Source organism: Tiliqua scincoides, chromosome 6, assembly GCF_035046505.1.
Source record: "Tiliqua scincoides isolate rTilSci1 chromosome 6, rTilSci1.hap2, whole genome shotgun sequence".
Lineage (NCBI taxonomy): Eukaryota > Metazoa > Chordata > Lepidosauria > Squamata > Scincidae > Tiliqua > Tiliqua scincoides.
The window spans coordinates 29,836,305-29,856,339 of record NC_089826.1 but is presented as its reverse complement, the minus strand read 5'-3'; the positions used below and the strand labels follow the sequence as shown (position 1 = coordinate 29,856,339).

Sequence of the window (20,035 nt, the reverse complement as noted above, 5' to 3'; positions counted from 1 at the left end):
GATGTTTGGTTTCCAACTTAAAAGGATGAGGATTGGCGTTTCACATGCAAAGTGCTTGTTAACAAATAGTCTTCCTCTGACATTCTGTTCAGTTTTGCATAAGCAAATTTGGCTTGCAGGAAGATGACAGACCATATGCACTTAATCACTTGGCTTCCCAATATGTTTGATAAGTCTTAATTGCTTCCATCTCTCATGGCCACCTGTTAAGATTAAAGCTGTTTACTTGTTTGGTCCTGTTTATAATTCTGCCTGCAACCAGGGCTGAATACTGATTACTTCAATGAGAATTTGGAATCTGTTGCTGAATCTCCTTTTGGGGAAGGGCTAAAATTGTGATTCCCAGCTGAAGGATGAAAACTCAGCAGAAGGGTGCAGAAGCTATTTTTAAATGGGGTAGCAGTAGCTGATGGTAATAGATTCTGGAGAAAATGGTTTAGAAGAGGCTGAGTGATGATCCTGTCTTCAATGGACACTACAGTATACGGGTGTGCGCCACTTAATGATGGGGATACAATATGATATGATAGGATAGGATATGATGCCAATCCCTGTTGTTATGCGATTAGGTTGTTAAGCAAATGTCCCACCCGATCTAGTGCCTTTGATGTGTAAATAAACACTCCCTACCAGACACTTGCTGGCTGCAAAGGCAATAAGACTGCCTCTCTTTGCACTCTCTGTTGTGTAAACAGACACTTTGCTTCAAGCTATGGGAGACTTGATTGCCTCATTAAGAACCTCTTTGTTGTGCTTTGGCCACCATCGTATAAGTGGTCCATCATTGTGCGGTCCATTGTTAAGCGGCACATGCCTGTATTAAAACCTTTATAGCATGACCTTAAGAATCATCCTGGCCTTCCAGAGAGAACTGTTTAAAGGTAACAGAGCAATGTTTGTGAAGCACTTGAATATTGAAAAGAGCTGTCAAAATACAAATGGTCATTGTTACCATTAACATAAATCTCACCTGCAGAATCTATGTCTCAAACTGCTAGGAATCTCTGCTGCTGACCCACATTAAGGGCCAAACGGGACATTATAAGTCTAGAAACAGTTATAATATATAAGCAGGGCTCAGAGCACGTAGCTCACAATAGAATAATATCCAGAATAATAGTCCATCAATCTTGCTATTGCTACCTCTTCCTCCTACCCACTATTGCTGTTGTCTCTAGTTCAGAAACTTGGTTGAGGGGATTTACTTAGCTTTTCCCAGCTAGAGGCAGAGGAAAAGGGGATGGTAATGGGCGGGAAGTGGAGAAATGGCAGCCAGTGAGAGAGTGAATGAGGATAGACACAACTGGTGGTCTACCATACTAATAGCCGTCGATAGGTCTGTCAATATGGGAACCCCCTGTGCCTAGAGCCAGAATGCCACTGGATACCAGCAGTGAAGCCCAGTGTTACAAAAACTGTATATTGCACTGGGCTGAAAAAGACAAGTTGCTCTGCTTTGTTTTCTGTAAGCCGCTTAAATGCTAATCCTGTGAATCTGATGCCACAGTTACTGTCCAACTTCAAATGATGCCCGTTTGAAAGGAAAGGATTTGGTGTTTTTCCCCATGCAGCTTCAGATGTTACCACTTTGAGAATTTTTAAAAAAAAGACTGAAGAAGCAAACATCATTGCAACCTCTTTTTGTAGGATGATTTTTATTTTGTTTCCTTGATTTATTTAGTTCTACTTACGTAGCAGCGATAAACACACACACAAAAAAACAAAGAAAATATGTAAGTTGTGCAATTAATTCTTTCCAGAGAGTTTTTGAAAAAATAATGTAACAAAGACAGATGTATAATAAAGAAACCACACCAAAGCTAGCCTAAGGAGAGCCCCAGAACATTAGGGGCACCAAACCCTAGGTAACTTTGAACTCTAGTTTCACATCCTAATTTTGTTAAACCACAGTTTCCGGCTTTGTACGAGCCATGGACCCATAGTTCCAATAAACCATGATGTTGATGTTATGACTGCATAACAGAGCTGAGACAGTAGCAGGAGGAGGAAGCAGGCAGACTTGGGAGACTTATAGGAAACGTTCACATAGTGGGAAATCATGGTTTCTTGTTGCATTTGAACAGATCAGTTAGGTCAGCATACCAAGTTCTCACTGTCAGTGAACAAAACCATTGAATAGGGCCAAAGAGCAAAGCTTTTCATGGACTTGATCCTATCAGGCTGCAGGAGTATGTGTGTATGAAGGAACAGGTTGGCATGTTTGAGGAAAGTCTGTTGGTCAGAGGTAAAGATTGTGCTTTGTATATCTAAGATCCTGGGTGTAACTCCATCTTCAGTTAAAAGTATTGCAGGTAATAGGTTTGGAAAACCTGGTTTGGAAAGTGTTCCTGAGACTTTGGAAAATAAAACATTGCCGGAATAGGTGATGATGTTCATCCATTATTTTCGAAGAAGACCTTGACATCTAACAAATTGTGGGCTGTCCACAGTGTGTCCGCAGGTGACTGATAAGGCCGATACGGGCATGAAATATTCTGCCACAGGTTGGGCAGACATGTGTAGGCACCACTGTTGCAGCATTTGCAGCTCTGGCTTTACAGAGTGTACACTTCTCTTGTGCTATGGTTGTCCTTCTGGCTTCAGAAGTCTGACAGCCTTGGTGGATTAGCATGCACCATTTCGATCAGTCTTGTGCCAGGATTTCCCAGGTGGTGGTGTCAATATCCAGGAACTTGAGAGAGGCTTTCAGCATGTCTTTGTATCACTTCTTTTGTCCCCTGTGCAATTGCTTTCCTTGAGACAGCTCACCATAGAAGAGCTGTTTAGGGATGCGGTGGTCTGGCATCCTTACAACATGACCTGCCCAGCATGTCTGTGCTTTCATCAGCAGGGTGTGAACTGATGGTAGTCCTGCTCTGGAGAGGACTTCTGTGTCTGGCACCCTGTCCTCTGAAGTCTGCGGAGGCACGTCATGTGGAAGTGGTTCAGTTGCCTGGCGTGCCTCCTGTATATAGTCCAAGGCAGAACTTGCCTTGGCGATTCTGCAGTTGACCTTGATGTCAATGGTCACTGCGTGGGAGAGGGTGCTGCCAAGGTATGTAAATTGGTCCACTGCTTGCAGCTTTTGTCCCTTTGATGGTGGGTTCTTGATGTTGGGCCTTTGGAGCTGGCTGGTGCATCACTTCGTTTTTATTTGTGTTGATGAGGAGGCCAAAGTTATCGCATGCTGCTATGAATTTGTCCATGCTGGCTTGCATTTCCTGCTCTGTTCCAGCATTCAGGGCACAGTCGTCAGCAAAAGGGAGGTCTCGAAGCACAGTCTCCTTTATCTTGGTGACAGCCTGGAGTCTATGCAGGTTAAACAGTTTCCCATCGGTCCTGTATCTCAAGCTGACTCCCAAGGAACTGTTCTGAATGGCGTCTGGCAGCATGGCTGCAAACATTATGCTGAACAGGGTCAGTGCCAGCACACACCCTTATTTAACGCCGTTTGTGACGGGAAACGCCTCTGAGGCTTCTCCGTTGTCCAGAACAGGAGCCATTATGCCGTCGTGAAATTGATGTACCATCAGGATAAATCTGTCAGGGCACCCAAACTTTGACATGATGCGCCACAGACCTTCACGACTGACAGTGTCAAAAGCCTTGGTGAAATCCACGAAGGTGGTGTACAATGCACGATTCTGCTCTTGACATTTCTCTTGAAGCTGTCCGGCTGTGAAGATCATGTCCACAGTGCCACGCTCTTTGCTGGAATAGGTAATACTGAGGTGATGGACCATTGATTTGATTCAGTATAAGGTAACTTCATCTCAGCTATGAGGGAAATATCACTTGTATGTAGAAAAATAGCATGTTGTGAAAACAAAAGCCTGAACTGTCTTCACTGGCATGCTAGTTTCCTGTCTGTATAATTTCTGGTATGAGGAAACATTTGAACATGCAGTCCCCATTACAACCTGAAATGATACCATCCACTTGAATCTGTCGATAACCTTACCCTATTATTCAGGATTTATGAATTCAAAGCCTTCCCCAAGAACTTTCAAGTCTAATAAACTGGGACTAAACTTTACTGTTAATTACTCCATAGAAACTTTCTTGGCTTTATTGAGATGAATGCAAATTTGAAAGGAGCAAAATTATCTTGGTGGGATTAAAAATGTAAATCATTTTGAAATTTTATTGCTGTCTTTTTTCTTCTTCTAGATTTGGCTACAGTCACAGTGTCCCTCACTGTGTACTGCTGCACAGTAAATTTCCCCTGATGTTCCTGCAGCTTCATTTCATAAGAAATATTAGAGTGACTTTTATTTTTTTTTTTGGTAGAAAAAAGTATCTGTTGTCTATAAAAATACTTTCAGCCTAATAAGCCACAAAGCTAAGAGCTCTACATTCCTAAACCCTTTGGGTTGTACATCATTGTCTTATTTTATCTCCCCTCAACAGTTAAATCTTCAAAAGCACCTGTAAAGTCTCAGGCAGCTGTCACCCTCCTGTTGGTTTGCTACAAGTGGATGAGAGAGAGAGAGAGAGAGATACACTCTTTCAAAGTATCCTTAGCTTGATTGCTAGTGACTTCTTTAGATCAAATGAGTTACAACACCTAATGGATTGATTAATGCAAGAATCTGGAAAGTGAACCAGCACTGGGTTCACAGAGGTCACAGATTTTAACATAGCTGCTCATGGGGTGGTGGCAGAGCAGCACTGACTCTATCCCATTAAAAACACAGAGCAAGCATGCTCAAGACTATTGAAATCCATGTGCTTATATGCACTTAACACTGTTTTAGATTGTAACCCAGGACTAGAATTTGAGGTTCTAACCAAACCGAGAAGTAAATGTTACTGGAGGAAATATAAGTTGTTTCCAGATCTTTGGTTTAGGTTGAGAGCGATACTGAGGTTCATCGTGTTTTGAGACTGTAAAATTATTTCCTTCCTGAAAGACATACTAAGTGTGTAGTCCTGTTTCTGTTATAGTGAACAGCCAAACATGTATTGGATTTTAATGGAGCTAGGATTGCATTACAGTTACACTCTTGTTATTTGTTTATTACTGTAATTCAAGATTTCAGTGTTATAATACCTCCCAATTTTTCTTTGAAGACATCCAAATGTTAGTACTAGACAAACTCAGGAAAGTTGTCATGAGCACACTTTCCCAAACCCAGATTTCTGAGTCATAATATATTTCAAGCTCCATATTTATTTGAAACTGATTTAGATTATTTCTGTCTGTTTGGTATCCAGAGTATTATTTGAATGTCATGATTTCCTTTTTCCCCCCTGTGCATTTTGTACATAATGAAATGGGAAGAAAGGTCTTATCCAAACTTCAGTTTTTCCAGTCTCCTAGGTATGCAAAATGCATCTCTTAAGATCTAGGTGTATACATTTTTCTCACTTCTGATTATCCATCAGCCTTGATTTTTAAAAAGCTGTTTGGATAGTAGGGTTATATTATAAATGTCTTGAAAGCACAGGTCATAAAGGTGTCACATCGCATGGTGGTGCAGATTTTTGTTTATTTCCAATTTTCCTTTCAGATTAGTTCTGTGCTATCATCCTTAAAGGGATGGAGTCACCTTGAGTATTTTTCATCTCTGTAAGAAAGTATTAAACACCTACTGGCATGTGATTAGGTAGTAAAGAACCTTTTCAATCATTGCAGCAGGAATTCGATTGGTTCAATGGCCTTTTATGAGTTGACTTAACATGTAACAAGTACTTTTGTTCACTGCTGAAGGGACAAAGTTCTAAATATCTTCCAATCTTATACTGACATTCTCCTTTACCGTAACCTTTTAGCCATTCATACATATTATTGCCCACTGTCATCACCTCGCACTATCTCTGATTAGAAAGGCTCTGTTGCAGCTTCCTTTCGGGACTTCTCTATTGATCACCTGGCTGGGGGTGTTGAATGTGCAATCCAGATGGCCCTCTCTCACTCACCTCCCATGACCTCCTGCCCAGCATAATTATCTTGATTTTGCCAGATTTGTTATTTTGCCAGATATGTTTTAGCTGTGATTTCAGGTTGTTGGTTTAGTAGGTTATTGAATTGTTGAGGGTTCCCCCCCCCCTTTAATACAATTTAGGTTGCACTCCGATCAGAATATTTGTGAACTAAAGATTCATGCTTTTCTTTAGATTCCTCTTTTATTCAAAATGATATATGTTGGGAATCATAAATTTGAAAGATGCCTGGCTTAGGGCCCAATCCAATCCAACTTTCCAACCCTGATGTAGCTGTGCCAATGGGGTTTGTGCTACATCCAGTGGTGGGAGGGAAGTAATGGAAGCCTCCACAAGGTGAGGGAACATTTGTTCCCTTGCCTAGGGACTGCACTGCAGCTGCACCAGGGCTGGAAAGTTGGATAGGATTGGGCCCTTAATCAGTTAGAACTCCCAATAGAGAAAATGACAGATACCATGTTGAAAACAGCTCACTCTTATCTAACAACAACAACAACAACTTTATTTTTACCCTGCCTTTCTCCCCGAAGGGACTCAAGGCAGCTTACAACAGGTTAAAACAGATTAAAAACATAATTTAAAACAGATAAAAGCATATTAACACATATCATAAAAACAGCAGTCAGATAAAAAGCAGTCAGGTAAAAAGAGCATAGAGCAGCAGCAAATCATAAAAGAATCAGGCCTGTAAAAAATATTAAAAGATGTTGAAAAGATGTTAAAAGGCCGAAAACTCAGAAAGCTTGTTTAAACAGAAGGGCCTTCAGGCCTCGCTGAAAAGTCTCAAGAGAGGGAGCCATTCTTAAGTCAAGGGGAAGGGAATTCCATAACGTTGGTGCCACTACTGTGAAGGCCCTATTTCTTGCCGCCGCCCCACGTACCTCCCTAGGCGGTGGCACTTGTAAAAAAGCCTTCTCTGATGACCTAAGCGGACAAGCCGGATTGTACGGGAGTAGGCGATCTCTAAGATACCTGGCCCAGAGCAATATAGGGCTTTAAAGGTCAAAACCAGCACCTTGAATTGGGCCCGGAAACGAATGGGCAGCCAATGCAGCCGCTGGAGAAGCGGACTGACAGAGTCGAACCACCTACCTCCAGTAACTACACGGGCCGCCGCATTCTGCACTAATAGCATAACAACCAAGCTATAGTCTGAGCCTCCATTTGGAACTAGCATAAGAACATAAGAAATCTTTGCTGCATCAAGGCAAAGTCCCATTTAGTCTAGCATCCTGTTTCCCACAGTGGCCCACAAGCTGCCTCTGGAAAGCCCATACTTCTCTCTTGTCACTGGTCGCTTGCAGGTGGCATTGAGAGGCATACTGTATTTGAACCTGAAGGTAGGACCATAGCCATCATGAGTAGTAGCCATTGATCAGTCTCTCTCCATGAATTTGTAAAATCCTATTCTAAAGCCACCTAACCTACCGGAAATCATCACATCTTGTGGCAATGAATTCCTCATACTAATTGTGTGCTGGGTAAAAAAAATACCTCCTTTTGTCCATTCTAAAGCCCCTGCCAATCCATTTCATTATCACATTTTTATACCACTCTTCTTCCAAGGATCTCAGGATGGTGTACATAGTTCATCCCCTCCTTTTGTCTTCACAACAGTCCTGTGAGGTAGGTTAGGCTGAGAGATAGTGACTGGCCTAAGGTCATCCAACAAACTTCATGGCTGAGTGGGGATTTAGAACCTGAATCTTCCAGGTCTAAGTCCAACTCCCAAACCATTACACCATCCTGGCTCTTCATTGTATTTGTATTGTATGTGAATACTAGAAATCTAGTATTGTGAGACAGGGAAACACCAGATAGTCTGCCTTAAGTGATGGAAGATGATGATCTCCCCATTCCTCTGGTGAAGCAAAGTGGACCTATGTAGTGGAAACATGCAAGTTCCCTCTAGGAAACAGCATGTGGTGTCAACAGTGGCTCCTTGCTCTGACAGGTCTGGGAAGCATGGGGTTTACACCAGGGCCATAGATTGTAGTGAGTGTGCTGCACAGCTGCAGCCACTTGGAAGCAAAAAGGCCCTCAAGGATAAAAGCATCACCTGGAGGAAGGAAAGGGTGTAGGCAGTAGAAAGAGGAAAGGTCTGAGGAAGGAAGGAGACAGGACTAACTGACTGGCTGATGGACTAACAGATTGGTGAACTGACTAGAACTGGTAGACTGACTATCGGACTACCTGACTAACAAACCGATGGGCTAACTCACACACTCCAGCTGCCTGGCAAACTGACTAGCTGAACAGAGACTGCTGAGTGGTGGAGAGCCGGGGGGGGGGGGCTGCTGTACCTAGAAGAGCTGCTGCTTTTGAGAACTGGGGGGAGGGACCCTGCAGCCCTGCAGGCAAGCTACTTATTGGTTACCTTCCCATTGGTGCTGGGATTCAGCAGTAGTTTCATATACCACTAGAGCTAACCGTATTTGAGCCACGGAGGCTAATTAACTTAAAGTGGGCATAAGTTCTCTAGACCAAGTTTGGAATGGGAATTTGTCAAAAAGAATCTGATATAAATTGACATAAACCTTGGCAGACACATTGGCCTTGTAAAGAAGAGCATGATGGTAACATGTGCAATCTTGGAATCCCAACATTACCAAGTTGATAGCTCATAGTTTGTGCTGGTTTATGTTACATCTGGAGGCCATATTCCCTGGGCCATGTGGTATTTCCCCCCCCCACCCCTGTACATCAGACTGGCATCTGTGGTGGTCAGGATCCTGTTAAGAATAGCAATCTCCTGGGTTAGGTGACATGGCACCAACCACCCATCCAAAGGTTCCTGAACTGCCTTCGGGATCTTCAACAGCTACATATGATAGGCCGTCTTTTCCTGAAAAGATCTGAGAAGTCATTGACATTGCCATGCATGGAAACATGACCACCTAAGTATTTCGTGGCAAGATGCTGTCATTCCCAGGAGTTTCATCAGAGCCATTCATTTCACATTGACCATCATTCAGGTTGCTGCTGCTAGGTCAGAATCTTCTTCTGATAGTCTCCCATGACAAATGTGCTGTACTGGGTTGTCTTGAGGATCATTTCTGGACACTGAGTCAGCAGGAGCTGAAAGAAACTCCTTTCTGCATTGATGACAAAGCCATAATGTCGTAAGCAAGACATGGTCACCTCCACGTTGCTCCTTGTTCCTGGATAGTGGTCTGATCAGAACATCACCAAGATATGAGTAATGGTAAATGTCTTGTTGCTTCAAACAAGCCACCAAAGAGCTCAAAAACCCTGGGGGCAGATGTGAGCTTTATATTGAGTAAGTGTATAGTTTGCTGGAATAGAAAAAGGAACTGTGCAGATCTAGACTTGCAGTTCCCTTTTGCTGGCAAATGAGTGCCAGTTTTTTTCTGTCTCCTATAAATAATAGAGGGAGGGAGTGGAGCAATCAAGGTTGGAACCATATTAGGGGCAAAGTTCTAAAGCTCCTCTGCCTACCCCCCCCCCATGGTTTCCCCCTGTTTTGTATGTACACCTTGGGCACCAATTAACAAAAGGAAAAGCTCATGAATCAAGTTATGCATTCCCCATTGCACATAATTTGGCCTGGAGATGAAGTAATGAGGACAAGCGAAGAAAACTCTTTGGACAAAGTGAAGTTTGGCAACAGCTGTTTGGCAACAGTCTCTGCAATATCCAACCCTCCTTACACGCCGCCACCGCCAGTCATAACAATGGGCATTTTGTTGGCCCGCAAATAGTGCTAAGGGGTATGGTCCAAAAGTGTTATGAGAAATGAAAGCTCAGACTTTCTGGGCACTGACATAAGGGCACTGACATAAGGGCAATGCAGCTCCGAGGTAAGGGAACAAACATTCCCTTACTTTGAGGAGGCCTCCGTGAGTGACACCCAACTGCAGGATGCAGCACATGTCCCATTGGCACTACTATGCCAGCGCTGGAAAGCACTGACATAAGGGGTTAGGATTGCACTCTTAGTTGAGTAAATCAAGAGCCAAGTAACAAAAGAACTGAAAGAAGCATATGATGGATGATCCCAGCCAGGTCATATCAGGCATGACATTTTGCTATCAGACAATAATGTCACCTTGGCTGGCATCAATTGAGAGCTGCTTAAACACATATACTTCAAGAACTATAAACACAAAAGATTAATTTAGGAAGGACGTTATTAGTTTTCAAATCAGCCCTAAGCCATCCCTTTAAAGCAAAGCTCTCCTCTGTCAACAATGAAGGAAGGGAGGGGTCCCAGCACCGGGCTGTCAGCACTCATCTGCTTACAAACCTTTCCAAACTTTTCCTTTGAAATGCAAAAGCCTCAAAACATAAAAATGTCAACTGGATTAATTAAATGCTTGAGCCCCAGCAGCTCCTGCAGTGTCCAAAGGATGACAGCATGGATTAGTGACATTGGAGGTCATGAGAGATAGTGTCACATTTCAAACAGATGTGAAATGGGTAAATCAGAGCACTCGGGACAGCTTGCAGGCCTTGCTAAAAATACTAGTTCAAATCTTTACATCCAGGCTTAATGAATTAAGGCAGAGTGATGGGGTGGGAGGAAGGAGAGAAGAAGTAGCCTTTTATGAATTCACTGCTGACATTTTTGTGTATATATTGTTTGTTTGTCCAAGGGGCTTTATGCACAATGACATTAAAAGTATAGCTAGGCCAGTGATTTTCAACCTCTGTGCCACGGTAGAATGGTCCTCAGAAGTGCTATTGGAGAGGATCACTTGTTAGTCAGGCCATTGGGGGGTGTGAGCTCTACGCTGGCAGTGTGGTGTGTCTTGCCAATTGCCCAAAAAACCGATAGTGTGCCTTGATAGTTTCAGCACCTTGTCAGTGTGCCATAAGAAGAAAAAGGTTGGAAATTGCTGAGGTAGGCTATGAGAGACCCTGCTCTGTAAACCAGTTATTTTTTTATTTAATGTAGTTTTACCCTGCCTTTCCACCAAGTGGTCTTCAAGGCAGTTTATATGAACAGCTTTAAACAGCTTTATATGAACAGCTTTAAAACAGTTGAAGAATAAAATATTCAATAAAACCGAAAGCATTAGTTCTGGCCTTTTCAAGAGGCTCAGTGACATGACTGTTTTGAGAGGTGTATTGAGGGCAGTGGGGTTCTGGTGGGGAGTGCATCGGCTTGGCGCCTGCATCAGCTTGGCACCTTTCCGGACTCATGCCTCCCCAATTGCTTCACTCAGTTGTCGCTGCAATCCTCTTCTTGCTTGATGTCCTTTAAAAGAAGCAAGTAAGACAGTAATTGGGTAGATTGAAGCCTTCGCGGTTGTCCTCAAGGACCCCACATACAACTGCGGTAACAAAAAGGAATGCCTCTAAAATTGGTGAATTGGCAGGGTTGGTGGGGGTGGGAGGATCGGGGCAGAATGCGGTGGGGGCTAGGGGTTGGAGACCAGAGGGAGAGGCACCCAGAACAAATGCCAGAAGCTATCCTCTCTAAAGCTGGTTGATACATCCCCATTGTCTCCAATGATTTGTGCCAGCTAAAGACCTGGTGCAGGTCTGAGGAGATCCATTGGTGACCAAGGGGTGGCAGCCCAATCCTGAGCTGCCTGGTGGCTAGAGGAGCAGTGGCGCCAAAATTTGCCCCCTTCTGCTGGGTAAGGGAGCAGGCCCCACTATTTAAGTGGTGCAGTTGAGAGGCCCTGTGTTGGACTGGGAGGCCTGATGCAAAGCTCCCTCACCCCAGCCTGCCTTCCTCCCACCCCCATTCACCTCTCTGCCGCCCAGAGCAAGGGACAAGCTCCAGGCAGTGTGCCTGGATGGGCCTCTGGCGAGCACTAGCTCAGTGTGAATTGGCACTGAGCCAGTGCCAGTGCAGATCTGAGGCTGAGCTTTGCTGACGTGCTTTATGGCACATTTGTGACCCTCAGTGCCAGTGGAGGGCTGTTCTGGATCGGGGTGTTAGAGAAGGATAAGGAAAAATATTTTCCCGTTCCCCTCCCAAGCTTCCTGATTCCCCTCCCCCACCATAGCATGCAGCGCAGGATAGGATTGGGCTGTTAGTCTATTACCTGGAAGAAGATAAGAGTAGACAACAAACCAGTGTCTTTGGTGAAGGCCATATGGTTGTTCCTGAATGGGCACAGTATTCGTTGGACTGCTGAGAGGCAAACAACAGACGGAAGAATTCAGAGGACTTCGGAAAAAGTTTTTACTACGTTTTGCAAAACGAGTCCACCACACAGGCATGATGGACAAAGAATGGGCTACAATGATACAGTTTTTATAGGGTTTTCTGAATAGAGGAGGGGCACAAAAAAACACAAAGAAAGAGGGGTAAACTTCCTTGGAAAATTACCAAGTAATCCGACAGAGAGCATTGTCAGCATCCTTATCAGTTTGGAATGGTCTGTAGGAAGGTACCGTACAAGGTGCATTGATAGGGTGTCTACTTACAAGATATCCATTATCGAGGGTTGGGTAATCAATTACACCCCCCTTATCATAACTATCCTGCCTCACGCCCTTTTGTTCCTTACCACCTGTCCTTCCTTGGAGGCCCATATTTTGCGTATGCGGCTTATCTGGTTTGGCCAGATCTTTCTGAGGAGGAGGGTGGTAGGTTCTGACTGGTAGTATTCCTGAGCAAGGGTTGGAGAAAAACCTAAACCAGAGAAGCCTGATTTTGAAAGCCAGGCCTTGTGGGTATTTCAGTATTGTGAGCTGGGCATTTTGGGGACATGGTGGTCCATAACTTCAAAGGCCTAAAATGTAAGGAGAAGGCTGGGCAAATAAATAAATAACTCGAACACCATTACATAGAGAGCTTTGACCCTGGTCGCCACTTACCTAAGTTCTACATATGGCAGAGCCCACACCAGGCCTCTCAGATGCTAACCTCAGCAGGTAAGTATGGCCACCTAGAAGAAAGACATCCACCAAACACCTTGGTCCCAGGCCTGCGTATGTTTTTTTTTTAGATTGACTTATTCTTTAAAAACAAAAACACTGGATTAGAAGTTCTCTGATAGTCACCCGTGAAAGTGGACTGCTATATTCCATTATTGTTTTACATGCTACAAGCCTAATTATATAAGCCCTGATTCTGATGGTATAAATTAGACTTTGACCCGCTAAGGACATTCCTAAAAGTTTCACAGCAATGCCCACATCACCAAAGTTCAGCCAATCTGCTTTTACTTAATTGAGACACATGAGTAGAACAGTTTGAGGTAATTAAATTAGATGGTGACACCCAGATGGCTCTAATGATGAACAGCTGTGAGGTCAGGGAGACATACTGTACCTTGAGAACAGTTAATGACTGTCCATAAAAGTGACCATAAACTGACACAGTAGAGGTCACATAACCAGCACAGTTGTCACCTCCTTGTCTGGATGAACTAGATATACATATAATTAATAGATATTCAATCATATCTTGTTAATGCTACACTGAGCAGTTGGATGTGATGTGTTTGATCTTGTATAATGCAGATCGTTTTGTTCTTGTTTCCTTAAAGCTTAAATGTCTCACAGCCCAGTCCTGAGCAGCCCAGAGCATGGGGCTGCAATGGCGCCAAAATGGCTACCACAGTATCCAGTGCGGAAACGGACAGCTTGTGGTGGCTCCTTTCTCCCCCTTTCCCCAAGTAAGGGAAGTAACCCTGCAATGGGGCTACTTGATTCTGTGGTGGCTCTGGAGCCGGTGCAGAATTGGAGAGTCTTATGGCTTAGGATCCAGTGGAGCCGAGCTCCACTGGTCCCACCACCTCACTTCCTCCTCTGCCACACATCCTCCCTGTTCTCTGCCCGCCTTCCACCCACCTCTCGCCACCCAGGAACACCTCCTCCCTGCCTCCCCCCACAACCACACTCTCCTCTCTGCTGTCAGGCATTCTGTGACTGCCAGGCAGCGGAACATGGGCCCAGTGCTGGAGCTGGCCCAGCATTGGATTGCGCTGGGCTAGCTTTGGTGCTGGGCCCGCAGTAAGGACTCGCAAACATGCTTTATGGCACGTTTGCAACAGTGCACGTTGGCGGTAATTCAGTGCGCATGGGTCTGGATTGGGCCCTCACTCCACACATGGAACCAACACTAGGAATAACTTCAGCATGGTGTAATCCTGCAGGTTCTTAAATTTGTGAACATTCAGCAGGTTCGCATATGTAACATGTGGGCAGTGTTGACCGTATGACTCTGCCCCTTGCAATCAGCAGCCCAGCAGCAATTAAGACTTCATGTGTATTATCTGAACATTTACATTAGGCCTCAAAAATGTCTCCCTTTGACATATGTACACATTATGCTTCTTTGATCTTTTTACCTAGCTTAGGATCCAATGGAGCCGAGCTCCACCACCTCACTCCCTCCACCACCACACTTCCTCCCCGTTCTCCGCTTGCCTTCCACCCACCTCTCTCCACCCCGGAACACCTCCTCCCTGCCTCCCCCCACAACCACACTCGCCTCTCTGCTACCAGGCAGTCTGTGACCTCTCAAGACACATTTTGGGTCTCAAACCACAGTCTGAGGGCATGTTACAGCAACTAAGCAGGTCAAGGTGTGATCAGTGCCTGGATGGGTGACAGGTCAAGCTCCTCAAGTACACCCCCTCGAATTTCATGACTGAAGAATAAAATACATATTTTTTGAAATCTTGTTCCTTCTCTTATTTCAGGTGAGCGTCCTTACCAGTGTCCTTATTGTGACAAAGCTTTCAGCAAGAATGATGGATTAAAAATGCACATTCGCACTCACACAAGGGTAAGTGTGGGTCTGTTATAACTTATATTATAAGTTATATAACACATAACTTATAAGATATAAGTTATAACACATAGACAAACAGGCCTTGCTGAGGAAGAATCAGCATGGCTTCTGTAAGGGTAAGTCTTGCCTCACAAACCTTATAGAATTCTTTGAAAAGGTCAACAGGCATGTGGATGTGGGAGAACCCGTGGACATTATATATCTGGACTTTCAGAAGGCGTTCGACATGGTCCCTCACCAAAAGCTACTGAAAAAATTCCACAGTCAGGGAATTAGTGGGCAGGTCCTCTCATGGATTGAGAACTGGTTGAAGACCAGGAAACAGAGAGTAGGTGTCAATGGGCAATTTTCACAGTGGAGAGAGGTGAAAAGCAGTGTGCCCCAAGGATCTGTCCTGGGACTGGTGCTTTTCAGCCTCTTCATAAATGACCTGGAGATAGGGGTGAGCAGTGAGGTGGCAAAGTTTGCAGATGACACCAAACTTTTCCGAGTGGTGAAGACCAGAAGTGATTGTGAGGAGCTCCAGAAGGATCTCTCCAGACTGGCAGAATGGGCAGCAAAATGGCAGATGCATTTCAATGTAAGTAAGTGTAAGATCATGTACATTGGGGCAAAAAATCAAAACTTCACATATAGACTGATGGATTCTGAGCTGTCTGTGACAGATCAGGAGAGAGATCTTGGGGTGGTGGTGGACAGGTCGATGAAAGTGTCGACCCAATGTGCGGCGGCAGTGAAGAAGGCCAATTCTATGCTTGGGATCATTAGAAAGGGTGTTGAGAACAAAACGGCTAATATTATAATGCCATTGTACAAATCGATGGTAAGGCCACACCTGGAGTATTGTGTCCAGTTCTGGTCACCACAACTCAAAAAGGACATAGTGGAAATGGAAAAGGTGCAAAAGAGAGCGACTAAGATGATTACTGGGCTGGGGCACCTTCTTTATGAGGAAAGGCTACGGTGTTTGGGCCTCTTCAGCCTAGAAAAGAGGTGCCTGAGGGGGGGACATGATTGAGACATACAAAACAGGGGATGCAGGGGATGGACAGAGTGGATAGAGAGATGCTCTTTACACTCTCACATAACACCAGAACCAGGGGACATCCACTAAAATTGAGTGTTGCGAGAGTTAGAACAGACAAAAGAAAATATTTCTTTACTCAGCGTGTGGTTGGTCTGTGGAACTCCTTGCCACAGGATGTGGTGATGGCATCTGGCCTGGATGCCTTTAAAAGGGGATTGGACAAGTTTCTGGAGGAAAAATCCATTATGGGTTACAAGCCATGATGTGTAAGTGCAACCTCCTGATTTTAGAAATGGGCTATGTCAGAATGCCAATGCAAGGGAGGGCACCAGGATGAGGTCTCTTGTTATCTGGTGTGCTCCCTGGGGCATTTGGTGGGCCGCTGTGAGATACAGGAAGCTGGACTAGGTGGGCCTATGGCCTGATCCAGTGGGGCTGTTCTTATGTTCTTATATTCATGTTGAAGCTAGGTATCTGACAACCTGAAATTGTCAGTGACGTTTATTGTGGAAAGAGAAATAAAACTATGTTGCCTTCTGCAGTGGAAAATCTTGTCCTAAATTAAATAGGACAAACTCCAAAATGGAATATGTTGTCATAAAACTGTTCCAGTGAGAAGTCAGCAATTCTTGGGATGGCCCAGTTGAACTTTAAAGTAGATAATCCAAGATTTGGTGCTTGTTGCAAATATCTTACTTCAGGCTTATTATAAATGTAGATATGCAGTTTGTCTGTGCACTGTTATTTTGTTCCTATGTATTTTCATTGTTTATATTAAAACACATGAAGTATAAAACTTTGTGTGTTTTAATTCAAATATCCTCATGTCAGAAATAGAACAGGATATTTCCACAGATAGTCAACTCAAGCCATGTGTGGTATGATGGTTTAAATATGTTTGGCCCATCATGCCTGATCTTCAGATAAGAAGCTGGAATGTCATTTACCTTGTTACTTGCAACACATAATTATTGGAAATACTTGCAGAAATGCTAAATGTGACTAAAATATAGGAAGCAGAGACCTAGAATCAGAATTGGAAGGGATCTGCCAGATTGTTGAGTCCCTTCTCCTGCCAATGCAGGCCGTCCACAAGTTTGTTTAAGCTCCTCATGTTTGGTTCTTCACCCTGTTTACACGCTGAAGTTCTGAAATCTAAAAGACATGCTTGTTTGTTTATATCTGACTGACATTTCACCAAGTCATGGATTCCCCCACCTCAAATAATGAGAACCAGGAAGCCACATTCATTTCAAACTTAAACAAGAACACAAAGGCAATGAAACCTTCTCTGAGTAAATAGATTGTTTTCTCATGGAGTATAGTTGACTAGTTGACCTTTGAGAAACCATTTCATAGTCAGGAAATGCTTATATACTTAATTTTCATCAAAGCTAGATACATAGCTTTGCTTAATGCTACCAGCACAGTCCTGGAATTATATGCCTCAAAATGTTGGCAAAATCAAGACATTTCGAGCCCCAGACTGACACCTATTTAAACTCTCTGTGGTTTCCTGCTTCACTGCACTCTGCTTATCCCATTTATACCATACGGGCTGGCTACAGACATCTGCTTACTATAGATGGCAATAATGGTAGATGAATTGTTCAGCACCCACTCTTATCCTATGGCTAGCATAAACATGAAGTCTGTGGTTAATTAGTATATTTCAGCATTGTTTATTTTAACATAACTTACTTATAATTTGCATGAATACTATGATACACAAAGTGAAATCTGGGATTGTGAGGATCTTAAAAGAAGCCCAAGAGCTATATGCCTGTGGACCATATGTTGTCCATCGTCGTTTTCCCCTATTGTGTAAAGCAGAGAATTTCTCTATTATGGATTATTTAAGCAATGTTAGCAATCTTACTTCAGTGTAATATTCTTTTTTTTTTCTTTTTTTTTTTTTTGCTATGGAAAGGTAAAAAAAAACCCTCACTGACCTGATATTTTTGGTAGGTGCAAATGCAGAGGTCTACAGATTTAGCCCTAACATTGTATGGTGCCACCAATAGAGCTATAAAGGTTTCTGTAAAGGGAGGCAGGTGGGTTCAACCTGTATTTGTGCATATTTACACAAAAGTAAGTCCCACTGGTTTCAAGGGGACTCACTCCCAAGTAAATATATATAGCAGTGGTTCTCAAACTTTTTAGCATCAGGACCCACTTAGAATGACAATCTGTCAGGTTGCACCGGAAGTGATGTCATTAACCTGGAGGTGATGTCATGTCCAAAGGTTTCATCATCAAGCATGAAAATTTTTAAGACCCCATATGACAAAATAAAATTAAGTAAATTAAAAGTTTACAATAAGTTTTTAAAAAAATTTAAATAAAGAAGAACCTGCCCAACACCTCCCAAGCAGTTGCTGATCTGGTGTTTTTTTTTGTTTGTTTGTTTGTTTTTTGTAATCCCCCAAATATCCCAAAGGCTGCAATCATATCCACACATACCAGGAGTAAGCCCCATTGACGATCATTGTTAATAGCGTATACATAGTAACCTGTGAAAAGTACAGATCAGTAACATTTTTCCAAATACAGTCACATACCATGATAGCATCAAGCCGATTAAAAATAAAATACACATTGAAATGAATGGGGGCCCACCTGAAATTGTCTCACGACCCACCTAGTGGATTCCGACCCACAGTTTGAGAGACACTGGTATATAGGATTGCAGCCATGCAATGTAATTCTGTGAAAGTTTTCTCAGAATTAAGTTTCATTGTCTTCAAATAAGGGTACATACTGTATAATTGTATCCTTAGAATGGTAGTGGTTATAAGTAGTCTGCACACTGAGTCAGAATACAAACAGACCACACAAATTTTACCTACGTACTGATGAACACAAAACTATAAATAACGATGAATGAATGCTTATTGAAACATCTCTTCATGCTTTATAATGATGGAATTCTTAAATCAAAATAAGGAAAGCAAGTACAGGTCCAGCCTTTTTATAAATGGATTTTTTATGCACGGATTTGACTCAACACAAATGGCCACTGCAAATGAGAAGGAATGTGCTGATCTCTAGAGAAGGGGAAAAATGCAACCCTTTAAAATCAGTTTTAAAAACTGAACAGTCCTTTAAGAATAGCCTCCTTAATGAGAGAGAGGGCAGCTGGCTGACAATCCATCAGTCCTTCTCTCTCCAGGCGACCCGCCCTTCCCCCTGAGCACATAAAAGAAAGATCACTTTGCATTGGTTAGGGGAGGGGCTGAGTGAAGTGCTTAGAGGAGGACTGATTGATGGATTTTCTTCTTAATGACTCTTATCTTACATCACAAAGGTCAGCAAGGCTGTTTTTAAATCACCAGAGCAAAGAAACTTTGTTTTTTAAATTTATTTGCTATAGTGCATTTTTTGTCATCCACTTGAGTGCTTGGAATGGAACCCACAGGAATAATGAGTCTCAACCTGTAATGCTAAAATGCTTCAATTTCAAGCAAATGTTACAGTACATAATTTTAAAAAAAAATTGTACTTATGCTGTAGTCCTAATGCTGTTGTCCTAGGCACCTTTATCCAGGAATAAGCCCCACTGAACATAGTGGGACTTACTTCTGAGTAGACATGGACAGGATTTTGTTGTGTGCATTGCATTGAACTTGCAATTTGTTTATGCCACCATAATACATAAAAGATAGAAAAACCGGGTACTGAAATATCAACTTGCAAAGCCACTCAGGTTGACCTCAGTAGTTTCAGCAAAGTAAATAGTAATCTTGCTCTTTCAGACATGAGCTGATATGGTTAAACTGACGTGCTGAGACCTTCGACATGTAAAGTATGCGATCTACCACAGAACAAATCTGGGTTCTCTAAGAATGTTGTGATAATTTTCCATCTCAGAAAATAACAGAATCTGACAGCATCTGACATTTTGACTGATTGCTCTTTAGTTATAGTTTCTATCTTTAACCTTTAATGATATCCTTTAAAACTTTCATCTTAAAGCAACACTACAAGAAGGCCACAGAAATGGAATGTTCTTTTTTTCTTTGAAGTATGGAAATTTAAACAAGAGTATGTGTTATTACTAATTGAGCCAGAGTTTATTTCTGCAAAGAAAAGTGATTTGAAAATCACTTGATTTTTATGGTAATAATAATTCTTAGGAACATTTCTAAGTGAACAGTTGAACAAGCAAAACAGTTGACTGGTCATAAAGATCAACATTTACTGTCAAAAGGACAAATTCTGAAAATAACCTTTGCTCCATTTGTAATTGCAGGATTATCGATAATAGTTTTATGTAATTATTCTAAATATAGATAAGAAATTCTTAAAGCAAATAACCAAAGTTTAAAATGGTATACTGG

General features: G+C 42.8%; 1 protein-coding gene across 4 annotated transcripts in view; it reads left to right on the top strand.

Moving 5' to 3' along the window:
• PRDM5 (PR/SET domain 5) overlaps nucleotides 1-20,035 on the top strand; it is a 119,348-nt gene that overhangs the window by 73,800 nt on the left and 25,513 nt on the right. For 3 of the 4 annotated variants that reach the window (XM_066632626.1, XM_066632627.1, XM_066632625.1), the window contains exon 14: nucleotides 14,577-14,662. The exons of the other annotated variant lie outside the window; for it this stretch is intronic. In XM_066632626.1, coding sequence (XP_066488723.1) covers nucleotides 14,577-14,662 — 86 coding nt within the window. The remainder of the gene's footprint in view (nucleotides 1-14,576; nucleotides 14,663-20,035) is intronic. 4 annotated transcript variants of the gene reach the window in all.